Source organism: Daphnia pulex, chromosome 12 (genome assembly GCF_021134715.1).
Source record: "Daphnia pulex isolate KAP4 chromosome 12, ASM2113471v1".
NCBI lineage: Eukaryota > Metazoa > Arthropoda > Branchiopoda > Diplostraca > Daphniidae > Daphnia > Daphnia pulex.
This window is the reverse complement of record NC_060028.1, coordinates 10,705,824-10,723,231: the sequence shown is the minus strand read 5'-3', so window position 1 is coordinate 10,723,231 and position 17,408 is coordinate 10,705,824. Positions and strand designations below refer to the sequence as shown.

The window sequence follows — 17,408 nt, the reverse complement described above, 5'->3', positions numbered from 1 at the left end:
TGTGTCAGCTTAGTTGAAAACTTGTTTCAACTTTAATAATATGTAGAAATATTTCTCACATTTTGTTCAATTCAATAAAAGACTTATTCTGAAAGAGATATGCAAATAATGGCAAAAATAATCTCATGGTTATAAACGCCGAGTTCAACTTGGCACAGTTGAAGATTATTGGGCGAAATAAATAACGACGGTGTTTTTCGTGTGTTACCTTGGATAAGACTTGTTTCAAAACAAGTTTATGACACCAAATATGGGCACGAGGGCTCTAAAATAGATAAAAACAAAGTATTATGACTCGCGTACTCATGAACAGGGCCACTTCTGATTCTGTAAGAGTCGCCACTCGATTGAGGTAAACACTCACGTACGATAACCATGCAATTCCAGTAGGTCAGTGCAATTTTCCACCAAAATTGTTTTCAGTTTCACGTGACTCGCCCATAGCAATTATAGTAATATATATAAGTATAATCGTATATATTTGACAAGAAATCCTATGAAAATGAGTTTGGAATTGCGTCAAAATTCAGACGACGAAACATTCTGATAAGGAAATATAGTGTGAAAGATCTCGTTAACGTTTGCTCTGGCCTTCTGATGGATTAGCCAATTTGGCGATTAGGGCGTTAATCATGTCTACTGCTTCGCGATTAGAGGAGCAGCGGGATTGAACGTAATGTAACGCTTCCGTATCCTTACGCTGAAAAGCGATTTGAGCAGCTTCTGTGTACAGTTTGGCCTTGACGTAATATTTGATGGTAAGATGTTCTTCTACTTTCGGTAAGTAGCGCTGAGCTTCAGCGATGTTGTTGAACTGTAGGCAAACGTCGACGAAAGGCTAAAAGAAAATCAAATAACAACATATGATTCCCATTTCCCCGTAAACCTTCTCTTTACCTCGTATCCTATCGGAGATTTCTTTGCTTTGCTTAGTTTCTCCAGCTCGACCCAGTCCCCAATTTCAGCGAAAGTTGTTACTTTGAGCCACCACAATCTACATGTGATCACATGCATTCAATAAGCAAAACTTCACTTTATAAATAATTCACGATGGAATTCTTACCTCCGTTCAGGAACTTTGAATTTCTTGACCATTTCTTCTGTTTCTTTCAAATCTCTTCGACGCATTAGAAGTTTGAGAGTGTCATTTAATGAAACATCAATAACCGGACACCCAAATTTCGTTTCGTAACCTGATTGGATTTTCAGCAATTTAAGTTGATCTTCAGTCAGAGTAGCGGCTATTTCGGCTTTAGCCTGTCGGTACTGCTTGACTGCTGTCGTGAGCATTGCCGATCTATTCTCAAGTTTCTGTAATAGCAAAGAATTATTAAACAATTTACAAACATTGTAAGCAAGTATTTACGGAACAAACCTGAGCCCGGTAACTATCTTTAACGCTGAGAATCGCTTGAGCGTTGAAATTATCTTCTTGTTCGTAAATTTGTTCGAGCGATCCCATCTGAACAGTGCGGCATAATTTGGCGTAGAGTGCATTTACAGAAGGATAATGACGAATGGTCATGTAAAATTTATCAGCCGAATAGTTTTCCTTCATGACGACTAGCACTTTATAGATGAGATTGGGATCACCACTTTCCACAGCTTTAGTCAGAGCTTGCGGTTCTTGGCCTAGCTTGAGGAGCAGTGGAATTTGTTTAGATGCTCGGTGTTCGAAATCCAATAACCTGAAATGAGACAAAAATCTAAAAAAAAACGAACAACTTCATGCAAATCGAATTTGTGGATATACCTGATTGCCAATTTTTCTTGTTTGCATTCAATTGCTTTAAGTGCAATACTACTGTACGAGACTTTAGATCCAGTGCCGAGCTTGGTAGAAATTTCGTTTGCCAGCTGTTCAGCATCCATTTTTCCAACTCCGTGTTTGATCTTGTAACATGCCCACTCTGTTAATACGCGTGGTATGCCCTCAGCTTCCGACATTTGCAGATACTGACATATTTGAATGGCTATGCTGTATTGGCGCCGCAGTATGAGACGATTCAGTAAAACTGTCTTTCCCATCTGCTCGTATTGCTGGAAAGTCAGCGGTAGTGCAATTTTGTAATTGCGAACTGCGTTCAAGATCCGTAACGTTTGACAAATTCCGACAAATAGCTCCGGGTCGATTTTGTCAAACAGGAAACTTTTGCCCAATTGGGCAGCTCGAAGCAACATTTTTTGAACGCTGGGCTGCCACTCGTTTCCAGCGGCCTGAATACACTGGGTTACGGCTAGTTCCAGTTGATTCTTTACAAGTCGAATATACTCTTCGGCCCGATGTGAGCGCTTCTGAAACTCCCTGGAAGCCTGAAGAAAAAGAATGTTGTTTTAAAAAATACATAAAGAGTAAAATAAAAAAATCACAGACCTCGACGAGAATAGCGCCAGGAGACATGGATCCGATTCGGAAAATTTCTTGATTAGGTAATGGAACCTTTTGCAAGAATTCGTGGCTACTGTTTGTAATAATGCGCAATCCGTCGATTTCTGGACAAACGTGACTAGTCGAATCCAAAATTAAGGTGAAGTTATCCCTGTTGGGTGAGAGAACTAACAGGACGGATCCTAGATTTAGGACTACTGCACCCGACCCACACCAAACCAACTGGACGGCAGGTGACATACACTGGGCATCATGTTCGCAGAACTTTCTTCGAAAATCAGACGATCCAATCCATATGACACCTTTAAATGCAATGGTTTAAATTACCTCGTCGTAATAACTATTACTTAATAACAGTAAACCATAAATTTTACTTACCGGCGTCGGTTAGTAATGCAACCAATTTGTTACATGGCGATACAGAAATCGCAACTATCGAGAGGTGGTGATGAGAAATCTCGGGCATTCGTTGAGCAACATGCTGCTCACCGTAATCAAGAAGATAAATATCTTTCTCTTTAGCAACTATAACCCTAGTTTGCCTGTCTTCACCATGTATTGCTGTCCAGCAGCTAGGGGCAATATTAACACCTGAAACATGTTCTCACATAGTATTATTATTTCAATCAACATTTAAAATAGGGATAAATATTTACCTGGAATGTCTGGAAATCTTCGAATTCTTGGATCTTTTATATTATTTACAACAAAAAATCTGAAGTTTGTAGTCAATACTACTAGCCCAGTGCCACTTGTAGTAGCAAATTTCCTAGCATCAATGATCTTCATTTCTTTAGCCTCTTGGCCCATTTGGAAAGAATTTTGGTATGTCCCAAATATGTCATAAATCGATACACTACCATCATCCTAGATAGACAAAAATAAGTTATTTATGTTTGCAATGTGTGCTATGTTATGCAGATTTACCTGGATGCAAAGAAGCTCTTCTGAAGCAGACCAATCTAAACCAATAACCTTCCCACCACTCCACTGTAGAAATTTTTCAAAAATGTTGATTATATTGGTAAAAGAGTGGGGTCTAGACATGCATACAGAAAATTACTTTAATCGTTGATTTCAATTCCCCGGATGGGGAAAAGATAAAAATGATTGGTTTGCCCGAAGTCTGAACTGGCGTGAATTTTGTTTCATCTCTTACAACTGCAATAGGTCCACCAGATGGGGCAACAGAGACTTTTAATTCCTGAAGATTTATTTGGTCAACCCATTCCATAGAATATATTTCAAATTTTCTGGAAGAAACACTAACAGGTTAAGGGCTACACAGATTACTGGTAAATTGAGAAATAACCTGTAATAAGCCTCTCTTCCGAGAGGATTCCAATCTGCAGTCAATAGAGCCATTTCCTTTATTTTGATTAGTACGTCAAAACAAAAGTCGTCTGCATTTTCCTCCCCTTATTCAGTGTTGTAGGCATTGCCATTTTGATGAAAACAGCAGTTTGTTACAACAAGTTTAAAAACATCCAGTTTATCCAGTAAAATTAGAGATGAAAAATTAATATTATGAACTCACATTTATTTGTATTCTAGAAAAAAAATCAGAAAATAAATGTAAGGTGTCACTGAAACTCACTCAACTGCACTTTATCTCTGTAAGGCTGATCATATGATTCAGCTCGTTTTACTTGTATCAACAGTAAGTCTGACATGTATACACGTGTAAAAAAAAGAGGTTGTATTGAATTCTTCAACACTTGACGAGAACTTTGGAAATTATTGTGGAGCAGCTCTTCCTCTGCCTGGTGGAGCTCCACCGCCTGGGGTCCAGCCTCTTGAACTTCCACCTCTAGCTCTTCCTCTCCCACGTGCAGCTGATAGAAAAATTTTTTGTTAACACAATATCATTCAACCAAACATGACAACTCCTTGACCAAGTCACAGGAATGGTATAGGTATAAACAGGTCTCGATTGATGGTATAGCAGATATAGGACTCTCAACAAGTTATGTACAAAGAGTTTAAATTTACCTTGTGCTCTAAGAATGGCAGATTTTCCTCTCCCTGATGCAGCAGCAGAACTAGCAGCTTTTGCACCCTGTCTTTTAAACATGGGTGCATTTTTTAACATGTCAGGCAGTATAAGAAAACGAATCTTTGATCCACGAATGTAAACATTTTCCAGTTGAGCAACTCTACCATCCCTAGGAATCAAATAAATCATTTGAAAATGAGCCAAAGCCAAGTAAGAAACTGTTGTCAATCAAATTACCTATAAGTAACAGTTATGTTTGTCATTTGACAGTTCATGTTATCTTCAGCTTCGACCAATTTGCCCCGGTAGATTTCACCGGTATTTGTTTCACAGGTGATGATGTGTCCTTCGGCTTCATGTAACACTTTGATTGGAACACCGATCGACATTTTATTTCTACTTGATTTTACAGCGAATTACTTGATCAAAAAGATGTAGTCAGATTCAATTTCGATTTCCTCTTCTTTCTCAAATCGAAAAAGAAATTGAAGACAAAACGCACAAGAAGCGTCTGTACGTTGCCAAGTTGCCGTATACATGGCCACATCTGATCAGGTAAGAGAACGCCTCTGGGGACAGCCAAAACTGGGCTCAATTTGCCCAACATAAATAGAAAATGAAACTTTACCTATTTACTTTATATTCATTGATTTTTTTAAATATGATGTATAGACGTATCGAATGGGTTTAATTGATGTTTCTTTAAATGAATGTAAAGAGTTTACCAAATTTGTTCCCTTTTACTGAACCTGATGTAGAGCATTGTAATGCATTCTCACCAGTATCAGAGCTATTATGGGTTCCACTTGGAATTTTATATGAAATTTGTTATGAAGTTTTATATCATACTCTGAGATTGATGTCCTCCTATTAAATTTGCAAACCTTACAGCTGTTTGTTTATGGTATATACATTTTCTTCAAGCCTTTATAATGACCCATCTGAATGCATAGGTAGGCCTAAAATAGCTGATTTATTTTACAATAAAGAATAATCTATTTTATGCTCTTAAGTTGCTCAAAAAATACAACCTAAATGTTTGTACAATTTTATTAACCCACTACACAAAGAGAATGAACATAATCTTGCTGGGGATCTTCATCCAGATAGTGTCCTTGCCCTGATATAAATCATTCAGCAGGAGCGTACTTGTGTTTGATGTCCTTCCACAGTTTCTAAAAATAAACAAGGAAAATTAATAAGCCATTCAAACTGGGTTTACATTTCTAATTAACTGTTACTCACCCCTTTGTTGATTTCGCTGTAAAGGTGCTCCGAGGCCAAATCGAAACCTCGTTCAAAAAAGAATGCTCCGGCTACAATAGCCAAAGCGTACGTAGATGAGCGACGCAGAATATTGTTATAAAGTGTTGTGACCAAAGACATGGCGAATAGTTTTATGTAATATAATTATTTGGAGAAAAGGAGAAGTCCAAGAATGAACAATCTAGTCGTAGACGAGAAGATCTGCTGCAGTGCAGACGATACAGAAGAGAGAAGAGGACTGAAAGAACAAATGAAAATCGCTAGGCGAGATTCATAATGGCGTCGAAGCGCCATATTAAAAAAAAAAAACTTTAAAGTTTAAAGTTTTTTTAGTTTTTAAAGTTTTACATAAAAAACAGACGAAAATAATTTTCTTCGAATTTTTTACTAGTGATAAGTGGGTAGACAACTAAATTATAATGATAATTATAATATTTAATTAATAATAATAATTAATTATTTATCCTACTAATCCAAATAAAGGTTCGAATTAGTAGGTCGTCAGCAGCAGACGTGGAGAGGCCGAGAGGCTAATTGAGATAGTTCTGCGTGTTGAACTGTTGTGAGTTCAATCACCTGGTTGTGTTTCTTTGACAGTGGAAGTCTGACTCTTTGCCTCCTTCTTCTTAAGAAGACACTTATTTAGGGTTAAACTAAGTAATCGTCAAGCGAAGTCGTACATTCCTTAGGAACGAACAATATATAATGATATTTTGCAATTTATAAATTTATTGAACGGAATATTGGTGTACACATGTTTATTCAATAAACAACAATGTACAGATAATTTTTTGAAATACGGGTGAAATTAACGACAAATGTGAAAATGTTGCGGTGCGGAAACGGATTAGCTCGGATAACATGTTTTAACAAAATGAAATGTTGAAGAAGTTGAAGTGAAAACTGCAAAGTTAAATATGCTATCATGTGCGCTGGGAACATTCTAACATACTCAGATTTTAAACTGATCAAATTTTAAGCTTTTTTTAAAGAATTCGTCAAAAGTTGGAAAATCATCATAATTAGAGACTGCCTTATCGACACCCTTAAATGATTCCGGGGCGACTTTGTAACCTGGGTATTCAGGCTCTGACGGCAAAGGATAAGAGGGTTGGCTATACGCTGGAGCTGGAGGAGAATAAGCTGGTGGTTGGTAAGCTGGAACTTGTTCTGTGTATGCAGGAACATATGCTGGAGGATTGTAACTAGGAGGACTGTAACTGGGAGAAGAATAGACTGGAGGACGGTAAGGCGGGGGGTTGTAGGCTGGAGATGGTTTGCTATAAGATGAACTTTCATAGTTTCCTTTTGGGGGCGAATAGTAAGACTTGGTGGGTGCTCCGTATTGAGGTCTTGGTGTTCCGTAACTCGATTTAGGTTTTTTTGGTTTATTATGTGATTTTGATGGGAAAAAACCATTGCTATGTCCATGTCCATGGTGATGATCACGTGTCTCTGTTCTTAGGCTTTCAAAGTCATCCGACCTGTGTTCAACTTTCATTTCCCTCACATTTACAATCTCCGCTGCAAAGTTGCCATTGAACTCGACGATTGCTAAAGCTAGCAGCACCAAAAAAAATGGGCCTAGAAACTAAAAAGAAAAATAATATAAATTAAGTGTTGAAACTGGAATGAATAAAATTTTTTAATTTTCTTGATTTTTAAAAATCTGCAAGCCAAGTAAGTTAAAATAATTCCTTGTTTTTGCTTACCTGGGGAATTCCGCGTTTCATGATGTAGTAACAAGTTTCAATGTCTCAGTTTTACCTAGACGAATGAGCTGCTTATTTGTATTGCAGTCAGAGGGTTATGATACTAAAACACACATACCGATAGGTATTTATACTCAACTGAATAAGCTCCGCCTCACTGAAACAGCCAATCCTACTTCAACATTTTCTTGGCTTGCGTGACGTTTTTGAGCTGCTTTCACGTATGCGATCTTGTGTGGTTTAATGGTTTGCGCTACAGGCGCATCTGTCGTACTTATAACTTTAAGGCTTTCATTCGGCAGAAGATAGTGGCTTTCGTCCTTGTTGATCGATCTTCATATTGGCAAAAAAAAGAAACCACAGAGGGGTGAAAAGAATGCATTTTAGTTCGATTAACCAAACCGGCAGATCCACCAGCTGTATAGTAAGAATTCGTCACGCTGTGAGCCTAGTTGATCACAAATCGAGAAAGCGGAATTGCCTTTAGCCAGCCCTGAAACACGTCACGTCAGCTTTGGTTGTCGCTATTTTCTAAAACCCGCATAGAGCTCACCATTGCTATAAGGAAACCAATATGTAAGCAATTTTTACTGTTCTTGTTCTTCCCTTCTGTCAGGTCTGATATAACAGACTTTGGCACAAATATGACTCCACAAGATGCGTGAACTAATGTTCTACTTTGCTAAATTACACGTGCGCTTTTTATTGGCTAAAAAATGTGGAACTGAAGTAACAGAATCTTTTTTGCAAATATAGATCCTTAACTTAAAATTGTTTTAGTTTTCATTATTAGGAGTTATAGGTCGTATTCAAAAGTGAATGACTTTTATTCAACAAGCGAATAAAAACTATCGGACTAATTAATAAATGACCCAATTAACTCGTGAATAAAAAAATATATAAATGAGCTATAGCAGAAATGTGTACTTCCAAGTTCTCAGAATCCAAAATAATCAAAGTTGGGATACACGAACAAGATTATTAAGATGTGGTGGTCGGTTTTGATTTAGCCGCCTCAGCAGCTTCTTTCTTTTCGTGATCTGAAATCAAAGCTTTGACCTGTGCGACGGGAAGAACTTTGATAAAAGTCTTGTTGTCGTGACGTGTAAGAGTGGCCAATTCCAGCTTGTCCGGAGTAAGCTTAGTGGCATCCATAGTCTTGCTCATCACACGAATAGCCAAAGCTAAAGCATCCTCCAGATTAGTTTCTCCTTCTTTGTATTCCTGAAGTAAAATTTTTTCTTTAGTGACTGCATGAACACATTTTTTATGTTTGTTGTAACATACTTGCTTGAGCATTGACACTGCAGCAGCACTGTTATTTCCAATACATGTGGCTTTCCATCCACCATAGTTCCCTGATGGATCTGACTGATAAAGTTGAAAGCCATACTGATGGTCCCATCCTGCATAGAGAAGTGATACTCCAAATGGCCTCTTGCCACCATACTGAGTGTATGCTTGTTTGACATCACATAGCCAGGAGACCAGTTGTTCACATGGAATAGATTCTCCATATTGAAGAAGGTAGCGTTGGGAAATGAGACGAAGTTCATTGGTAAGAACATTAGCGTCTGATGTGATTCCTGCTACACTGCAGACCATATCAGCATTTAGTTGATAGATCTTTTCAGAGAAAAACACCTCATCAAGGAGTTTATTTGTGTTGCGTCTCTCTGCTGCCAACACAATACCATCTGAAGCTAGGATGCCTGCAATGTAACATACAATTTTTTGTAGATGAAAAATTGCAATTACAATCAGTTTGTATCAATCCTTACCTAAGCAAGTTCCAGCATGGCCAATGGCTTCCATGGCATACTCAACTTGGTAAAGTCGACCTATAAGTTAAATGTCATAACATTTCCAATATATAATAGGCAATTTCAATTTTGGCATAGAAAAGTGTTTTTAACGCATACCTTCAGGGGAAAAGATGGTTGTACGAGTATCATAACGACGAGCCTAAATTAAGACAACATTCAAATTTATGCATGGAGAGATTTTAATCGTATAAAACTAAATTACCATTATGAAAGAATGAAAACAACGTGTTTCGAAGGATAATTTAGAGCTCTAATCTCTTTAATATTGAACGAAACTAAAAGCCGGATGACAGAACAGACAGACAACAATTTTCCCAATATTCCTCGTCATGAAAGCTGTTGCCATTCTTTTTATTTTGTCCCAAATTCCGAAGGAAACAAATGAGAAATGTTAAACAGGTGAAATGGAAATGAATTTTCAAATTATATTTTCTTTTATTTTAATTACTTAAGGTTCGTTACATACGTAACGCATTCTAATCAGACACAAAAATTTAGAATCCGCACTCGATGTAATACCAGAACTGGCAACACGGAACCATTTTATTCAAATCAAATGTTCGTAAAATCCGTAAATTTTCAACAGTCAACAATTTCGTTAGGGTGCGACGCGAAACGGTTTGAAGTTTGTAAGTAAACATTTTTATGTTTTATTTTTATTCAAATCATAATTTTAAATACTGAAAATGTAATCACAAGAAGCTTAACTGGGAAACATTTTGGTTTGAAGATTTAAATCATTTCTTTGTTTCAAGTTTTTCCCTCCAAAACTGAGAAACAAATCTGTTTGGGATGGTTTGGGGTGTTTGTATTGAGAAATGCAAAGTAAATGTGTTTCATTTTTTAGGAACCGTGTCTAGTCGTGAAGATGACGACACCTTCAACAGAACCAATTTGTGTAAGGAATTCTCTCCTTCAACACATTTTACTGGGGCGGCGAAATCTGTTTGATGGAGACAAGGATCAACGTCAACTTACAAAAGATGGGCTCATAGATGCTCTGTTGGTACTGTATGATGAGTGCAGTACTGACATAACTAGAAAAGATATTCACACAGTGAATTTTGTGGACAGATGTATGTTGAACAATCAATGTTCATAAGTCTTAGTATTCTGTTTTGTAATTTTGAACTTTTGCATGTGTAGATCAACCAGTTGTCACCAAGCTTAGAAAATTGCGAGTCAATGTTGCAGACTTTGAGCTGAAAAAAGTGATTGGACGTGGCCATTTTGGGGAAGTCCATCTTGTCAAGGAGAAGCAGACTGGTGATGTCTATGCAATGAAAATCATCAAGAAATCTGACACTCTGGCTAAGCAAAGTGTAAGAAGTTAATTTTTAATTTAGCCTTAAGTTTTAATGTGTTATTTATTAGTGCTAACTTTCTGTTTTTTTTTCTTTTCCTTTAGATTTCATTTTATGAAGAGGAGAAGGACATCATGGCAAAGGCAAAGTCTGAGTGGTTGACGTTTTTACATTGCTCCTTTCAAGACCAAGAGAACCTTTACTTTGTAAGGACTTATTTAGAAAATATGTGCAGCGTAATCCATTTCATAAACTGATTTCTCACGCCTCTCTACAGGTAATGGAATTTCACCCAGGAGGCGATTTACTTTCTCTCTTGAATCGTCGCGAGGGAATGCTAGCGGAAGACGAAGCTCGATTTTACTTGGCAGAGATGGTTCTCGCTCTGCACACGCTGCACTCTATGGGCTACGTTCACAGAGATATTAAGCCAGAAAATGTTTTGCTTGATCGACTTGGCCATATCAAATTGGCAGATTTTGGTTCTGCTGCTAAACTGGATTCTTCCGGCTTTGTTCGGAATGAAATTGCTATCGGAACTCCGGATTACATAGGTAAGACCATCTGCTGAATTCCGTATTTAAATTCCTTCATTTTATTAACTTTAATTATTTAAACAGCTCCTGAGATCTTACTCTCAATGAACAACGTGGGTCACTTTGCCGGTGGTTACGGAATCGAGTGCGATTATTGGTCATTGGGTATTATGGCATACGAAATGGTGTATGAAACAACGCCATTTGGGGCAGAAACAATGACCACAACGTATGGAAACATCATGAATTTTAAGAGTTCGTTCAAGTTTCCCACGAAAGTAGTCAGTCCGGAATTTACAAGTCTAATTTCGGGGTTGATTTCCTCTGCCGAAACACGTCTTGGATATCAGAAGTTAATCCAACATCCGTTTTTTGCAAGCATTGATTGGAACGCCTTACGCGAGAAATCACCTCCCTATGTTCCAGTCATCACAGGATTAGACGATACTTCCAACTTTGATGAGTTTGACAACGACTACGTCAAACCACACTCAACAATTAACTTGAAGAACACTCAACTGGGTAGCGGTAGAAACTTGCCTTTCATCGGATTCACTCACATTAAAGAAGGCAGCCTTGTCAGTCAAGCTGAGCAACCACCTTCATTAATTGAATACAAAAAGAGGATTGGTGAACTTGAATCTGAATTGAATTCCAAGACCAAAGAAATCTCTGAGCTCAGAAAACAAAAGATACAGCATGAGCATGAGAGTAAACAATGGAATAGAGATCTTCTTGATCAGAAAATTGTCCGTTTAGAACAGCAACGTGATACTTTGGAGAAACAGCTCGCCCGTGCTCAACGGGATGCTGACAACAATCGTCGAATTCTAGACTTGGAACAGTCGCAACGAAAAGAGAACGAAGCTAGAGTTGTCGAGATGGTGGCTGAAATGAAAAAGAACTGGGAGAAAATTGAAAAGAAAAAAGAAAACGAAATGGAGAACCAGATTCAGGTAATTTAATGAAGGATTCAAAAGGTAAGTCCACTGTAACTGTTTAACTTTATATTCAAATTCTAGGTTTGGAAACAAGCTCATTCCGATACCAAAAACCTCGCAGATGAAAAATGTGAACTTTTGAAAACCGCTTTAGAGACTGTTACAAAACTCGAGAGAGACTGTGACAATTTGAAAGCCAAGGCAGAAAAATACAAAGAACTTGCCGCTCGGGGCCATCGTATGGGAGAAAAGCGCGCCAGCATGTGCATACAACAAACACCACCATCCAATGAAGCGTTGATTCAAACCCAGCATCAACTTGAGCGAGAAAGAGCCGTTAAATCAGAGCTCATGAAAAAGATCCAAGACTTAGAAGATGGCTTCCGGAAATCAGAGGCTGAATACAATAAGCAATTGGAAGCGGAAGAGAGGCAATGGATTTCACAGTCCAATGAGCGAGAATCTGAATACCTGGAGAAAATTTCTTACTTAGAAGAGAAAATTATCAAAGAAAAGGAAAATCGCATCAAAGTAAATAATTCCATGAAAGTAAAATTTTAGTTTTTATGTAAATTTTTTTTTTTTATAACAGGAACTTGAAAGCAGTTTAAAGATTACTTTGACAGATTGTCAGAAATTAAAGGAACGTACTGACCAACTTCAGAGAAGCCTGGACGATACTCTTCAATGGAAAACCGGCTTCGAAACCAGTTTCTCGATCCGTGAAGGGGAATTAGAGAGTAGGGTTAAGCAGCTCGAAGCTGACTTGCGAAGCGCAGCTGATATGAGGTTAGAACTACAGAATCAGGTTGCAGAGATATCCCATAGAGAGACATTGCACCTCCAAAAGTATGAGATCATCGTTGTGGATATGCGAGAAGCTGTTGAACGACTTGAGCAGAAGAACCAAGACTTAGTCGTTCAGCTATCGAGCCACGAATCAACACTGTCAAGCAATCAGTCCGTTTCACCTGAATTGGAAGAAAGCAAGCAGAAGATTTTGTTTTTGGAAGGTCAAGTAACCAAATTGGAACAACAACTCGAACGAAGCCGCGAAAATTTGACTCTGGAGCGCGAGAAATCCCGGCAGGCTCAATCCGATTTGTGGAAAAAGGAGAAAGAGCTATCGGACGCTAAAATTGATTTACGTATCGCCAACCGTGAGAATAAGACCAGCGAAACCGAAATTTCCAAACTCAAGGAAGGTTCCAAGCTGTGGGAAGAGAAATTAAAGGTATTTTCACTTTACTATTGTTTTTAATTACATTAATTGCATTCTTACGTTTTCTTTTTCAATCTTATTTCAGGCTAAAGAGGAGGAAATCGAATCGATGCGCAAAGAGGTAACAATGACGAAGAGCGAACTTACAGGAATCCAACAACTCCTAACTGAGAAGGAAAAGGCTCTCACCGATAACGAGAAAAACCTGGAACAGGCCAACAAAACCGCAAGTGCTGCTAGAGAGTTGCGTCGGGAACTTCAGTTCGTTAAGGTAATCTTGCTTTCTCTTGAAATCACCTGGATGATTTTCTTTTATTTAAATGAGCTTTTACTTTTTTTTATATAGGACGAGATGTCGATCAACAATCGTCTCAAGTCAACTTTGGAATCTGAAGTACAAAGAGCCGAAGAGAGAATTTCTCGATTTGTCGAAGAAAAGAAAGAAATGGAAAAGCTTTTGCAGGAGGAGAAGAAGAAAGTTGAAGAAAGCGAAAAAAATCTTAACATTCTGAAGGAGACAATGATACTTATGGATGAACAACTTCAAGTACTAGTGCATCTTAATATCATTATTTACAGAATGTATATTTTAATTTATGTTTATAGGATTTCGATAATATCGTCAAAGGGGTCGACACCAAACAAGCTGAATTCGACAAAGAAAAATCTAATCTCTCACAGGAGGTAGAGCGTCTCAAACAAGAAGTTCGTAAGGCTAAGCAACAGGTTAACGAAGAAAAGTCGCTTAAGTTGTTCACTGAAAGCAAACTCCGCGATGTAGAATCGCGACTCAATAGCTGTGAGTCTGATACTGAATCACGCATCAGCCAACTTCAAAAGCAAAATTCTGAATACGCCACCACCATTAATCAGTTGAATGAACAAGTAGGCGAGCTTGACCAGCAATTAGCCGATTCCGATATGTCACTCAACAGCCTGGAAAGAAAGGTCGCGATCCTCGCTGAAGACAATGTCAAGTTGCAAGAAGAATCGTCCGCATTGCGAACCCAATTGATTTCAGTCAAGAATTCAAATGTCGTTCTAAGCGAAGGACTTGAACAGGCGATCTCAAAAGCCGAATCTTACAAGAACGACATCATTCGATTGGAAGCACAAATCGATACAACTCGCGTGATGCATAAAGAGCGGGAATTGAAGTACGATTCGACCATTGCACAACAAACGAAGCTCATTGATTTTCTTCAGACCAAGGCAGAGCAGCCAAAGAAAAAGTCAACGTTCACCGACAAGATCTTTGGTTCCCACAAGAAGGAGAACCAACCGAGCATCCCTTTGGCATATCGCGAGCTCGAGTCCAATCTAGAAAAGAAAACGACTCAATGCCGTGTCCTGACAGAGCAATTGAACAAATGCAGAGCCGAATTGGCAACTGTCAAGAGCGAGTCGTCTTCCAGGTCATCTAAGGATCTTACTAAAACACCGACTGCTGGAAACGACAAATTCAGAAGTGAAATGTCCACTCCTAGTATTCCTCATCGAGCGTTGAGCCGACTGACTCAATCTCCTGGAACGCAGGTACTGACATATTCTCAATAGTGTATAACTGTATTCTTATTTTTAAAATCCAAATATTTAACTTTTTTTTTAGCAATCTTCGCCGTCAACAAGCAGCAACGGATTGGCCAGCCAACGAATGCATCACAACATCCCTCATCGTTTGAAATCACAAATAGTTATGCGTGCCACCAACTGCGCAGTTTGTTTGGATTCTATTCATTTTGGACGTCAAGTTTCCGTTTGCAATGATTGCGGCGCTTCTGCGCACGCTAAATGTGCTCCTCATTTGCCCAGCACTTGTGGGTTGCCAGTTGGCTTAGCCGAGCATTTTGGCAGCGTTCTAGGTCAAGAAACAAGTACCCATCAAGGTGAAATCCCCACGGAATCTTCTTTACACATGAAAAGCTGGGTAAAAATTCCTAAACCTGGAAAGGCTACCTGCTGGGAGCGCAAGTTTATGAAGGTACTAATCGTAGACCGCATGATTCCTATTGTAATTCTTCAAAGTCTTAATCTATTTTTGTTTTGTGTTTTAGCTCGTCGGTAGTAAACTGTGTATTTACGATCACGAACCTTCTTCAGATAGCATGCAACCGACCGACAGTTTTGATTTACAACCGACTGACGGCAGTTCTGTGGCCATTCATAGCGCTGTTGCGCAGTCAGATGTCTTCGCTACTGCCAAAACAGACGTCCCCTACATGTTCATGGTTGAATCTGTTCCTCTAACGACCTGCTGGCCCGGTCGTACCCTCTTGGTATTGGCTCTCAGTTTCCAACATAAAAAAGCCTGGGTGAGCGCGCTGGAAGCCGTAACTCAAAGAGAATCCAATCGGCAATCGGTAATCCAAGCTCACCGCAAACCTAAATTAGTTTTGCGTTTGGAAAATCCCCTCGATGTAAACTGCGTCGTTCCCATCAGCGAAGGTGTGCTACTTATCGGAACCAAGGAAGGTCTCTTTAGCTACCGTCTCCAAGGCAACCGTAAGGATTTAGTCAAAATTGAAGGCGTCACCAACGTCCAGCAAATCGTCCTGGTTCCGAAGCTGAGTGCTGTCTTAATGATCGTTGGCGACGAACGTCAACTAGTCCTGACTGAACTGCGAGTTTTACAGAGTTGCGCCGAAACCATCCAAAGCGCTCAACCCACTCTGGAAGTTGAAATTGTTCCTAATTGCGAAGACTGTCATCTATTTGACATTTCAAAGTTAGAAAAAGATGAAATTTTCCTGTGCGCAGCCACCCAAGATCGCGTTAAGCTGTTCAAGTGGAACAGCAACAATAGCGCGTTCATCCTGCGTAAAGAACTCATTGTCTCGGAAACGTGCAGCTGCATCTACTTCACCGAACACTCGGTATTGGTTGGATGCGACCGTTTCTACGAGGTTGATTTGGGCAATTACGCAGCCGAGGAATTCTTAGATGCCTCCGATGCTTCATTGGCTTATGTTGTTTTCGGTCTGAAGCAAATCCATAGTTTCCCCGTTGCCATTTTGGACGTGACGTCACGCAGAGGAGAAACCGAATTTCTATTGTGTTACCACGAGTTTGGAATCTTCGTAGACGGGTTCGTTTTAATATTTTTTTTTTTCTTACTTGGCAACACAGTTTTTGTAATGTTAAACCTATTTTATTTTTCAGATATGGACGTAGGAGTCGCAAAGAAGACGTCAAATGGACTCGATTGCCATTGGCGTTTGCTTATCGAGGACCTTATCTCTTTGTTCTTCACTTCAATTCTGTGGAAGTCATGCGACTTACGTCAACTGCTTTCAGGGGGCAACCGAAAACCGAACAACCTGCGAGTCCCAACGACAGCGAGATCAGTTTAGAGAGCCTTGCTCCTCCACCCAGTGTCTTTATCGAAATGCCAAGTCCCCGTTACTTGGGACCAGCACCACAACCAGGTTCCAACTACTTCTTCAGCAACGACAATAAAGTGATGGATATCATCCAGCTTGAAGCTCCAGTCGTTCTCGGAGAAACTGAAGGAGCCCAGCCAGTTCACCTAGATGACATTAGCTTTAGTGGCTCCGAATTCAGCATCACACCGTCGATTGCGAAAATCCTTGACCAGCCAGACGACTCTTCTGAATGCTCCAGCATAGGGGGTTCAAGTAACAATATGCCCTTCAAACGAAATCCATCTGCAACCGAGTCTAATACAAGGAATAAACGCGTGAAATTTGAGAGCGATCTTTGAGAGTAGTGCCGTGTGTAAACAGAAGGTTGTAAGGGTTTTCAAATTTCATTTTGCTTGTGTGACTTTCTTTTGTTTTAATAAAATTGTATTCTGGTTTTCTGGTGTTGGTCTAACTTGAAGAAAACATGTTATTCTGCGCAATAATTCGTGTCGTAACTTTCAAATAAAAAGTGAAGGACCAGATGAAATCGCCATGGCTATTTTTTGTTTAAAATTAAATTCCAAGTAGTATTTCTACGTTTGACATACATTCCGTAAAGGGAGTTTTATGATGCAACATGCAACTGCAGCACAGTGCATGCGTTATTTTACGTCTGAAAGACTTGTTTACGAGAAACGTGATTTTAATTGTCGATAATCGTGAGTTTGGGATAAACGGTGCCCTTTAGTTGAATAACGCATAACGCCTACGCCATTCTCTCGTGATAGTAGATGCGTCGCAAAAGTAACGTCGCAGAATTTTGTTTTAACAAATTATTTTCTTTAGTTTACATT

General features: G+C 39.1%; 4 protein-coding genes across 5 annotated transcripts; 1 reads left to right on the top strand and 3 right to left on the bottom strand.

Annotated features, from left to right (window-relative positions):
- Positions 1-462: 462 nt before the first annotated feature.
- On the bottom strand, positions 463-4,941 carry LOC124208982 (vacuolar protein sorting-associated protein 16 homolog). Of its 2 annotated transcripts, XM_046606852.1 has the most exons (14): positions 4,623-4,941; positions 4,517-4,554; positions 4,382-4,452; positions 4,170-4,224; positions 3,453-3,607; positions 3,317-3,379; positions 3,046-3,256; positions 2,768-2,980; positions 2,375-2,691; positions 1,754-2,313; positions 1,376-1,688; positions 1,064-1,311; positions 898-994; positions 463-838 (listed from the first exon to the last, which is right to left on the bottom strand). In XM_046606852.1, exons 1-14 carry the CDS (start codon positions 4,772-4,774, stop codon positions 575-577), a joined length of 2,757 nt encoding a protein of 918 aa, XP_046462808.1. In that variant the 5' UTR covers positions 4,775-4,941; the 3' UTR covers positions 463-574. The 2 variants fall into 2 exon arrangements, with proteins under 2 accessions (XP_046462808.1, XP_046462807.1); XM_046606851.1 differs by lacking the exons at positions 4,170-4,224; positions 4,382-4,452; positions 4,517-4,554; positions 4,623-4,941 and adding an exon at positions 3,702-3,857 and having other exon boundaries at positions 3,453-3,642.
- Positions 4,942-6,394: 1,453 nt separating this feature from the next.
- On the bottom strand, positions 6,395-7,475 carry LOC124208987 (DNA-directed RNA polymerase II subunit RPB1-like). Its single transcript, XM_046606858.1, has 2 exons — positions 7,364-7,475; positions 6,395-7,242 (listed from the first exon to the last, which is right to left on the bottom strand). The coding sequence occupies exons 1-2, from the start codon at positions 7,382-7,384 to the stop codon at positions 6,604-6,606; spliced, it is 660 nt and encodes a 219-aa protein (XP_046462814.1). The 5' UTR covers positions 7,385-7,475; the 3' UTR covers positions 6,395-6,603.
- Positions 7,476-8,272: 797 nt separating this feature from the next.
- LOC124208986 (proteasome subunit alpha type-4-like) lies at positions 8,273-9,529 on the bottom strand. Its single transcript, XM_046606857.1, has 5 exons — positions 9,392-9,529; positions 9,286-9,328; positions 9,145-9,204; positions 8,651-9,075; positions 8,273-8,587 (listed from the first exon to the last, which is right to left on the bottom strand). Exons 1-5 carry the CDS (start codon positions 9,392-9,394, stop codon positions 8,345-8,347), a joined length of 774 nt encoding a protein of 257 aa, XP_046462813.1. The 5' UTR covers positions 9,395-9,529; the 3' UTR covers positions 8,273-8,344.
- Positions 9,530-9,677: 148 nt separating this feature from the next.
- LOC124208981 (citron Rho-interacting kinase-like) lies at positions 9,678-17,101 on the top strand. Its single transcript, XM_046606850.1, has 14 exons — positions 9,678-9,818; positions 10,037-10,265; positions 10,336-10,511; positions 10,598-10,699; positions 10,771-11,047; positions 11,114-11,985; positions 12,052-12,501; positions 12,563-13,204; positions 13,278-13,463; positions 13,539-13,739; positions 13,799-14,728; positions 14,802-15,173; positions 15,247-16,277; positions 16,352-17,101. The coding sequence occupies exons 2-14, from the start codon at positions 10,058-10,060 to the stop codon at positions 16,911-16,913; spliced, it is 6,009 nt and encodes a 2,002-aa protein (XP_046462806.1). The 5' UTR covers positions 9,678-9,818; positions 10,037-10,057; the 3' UTR covers positions 16,914-17,101.
- Positions 17,102-17,408: the final 307 nt, after the last annotated feature.

Coding starts and splice junctions, on each gene's coding strand:
- LOC124208987 (XM_046606858.1), bottom strand. CDS start 7,384: ATGAAACGCGGAATTCCCCAG. Junction 7,243..7,363: donor TGAAACGCGGAATTCCCCAG/GTAAGCAAAAAC, acceptor TTTTCTTTTTAG/TTTCTAGGCCCATTTTTTTT.
- LOC124208986 (XM_046606857.1), bottom strand. Junction 9,205..9,285: donor AACCATCTTTTCCCCTGAAG/GTATGCGTTAAA, acceptor TTTAACTTATAG/GTCGACTTTACCAAGTTGAG. Junction 8,588..8,650: donor CAGTGTCAATGCTCAAGCAA/GTATGTTACAAC, acceptor ATTTTACTTCAG/GAATACAAAGAAGGAGAAAC.
- LOC124208981 (XM_046606850.1), top strand. CDS start 10,058: ATGACGACACCTTCAACAGAACCAATTTGTGTAAGGAATTCTCTCCTT. Junction 11,986..12,051: donor AAATGGAGAACCAGATTCAG/GTAATTTAATGA, acceptor TTCAAATTCTAG/GTTTGGAAACAAGCTCATTC. Junction 13,740..13,798: donor TTATGGATGAACAACTTCAA/GTACTAGTGCAT, acceptor TTATGTTTATAG/GATTTCGATAATATCGTCAA.
- LOC124208982 (XM_046606852.1), bottom strand. CDS start 4,774: ATGTCGATCGGTGTTCCAATCAAAGTGTTACATGAAGCCGAAGGACAC. Junction 4,453..4,516: donor ACTGGAAAATGTTTACATTC/GTGGATCAAAGA, acceptor CATGTTTAAAAG/ACAGGGTGCAAAAGCTGCTA. Junction 3,257..3,316: donor AAGAGCTTCTTTGCATCCAG/GTAAATCTGCAT, acceptor TTGTCTATCTAG/GATGATGGTAGTGTATCGAT.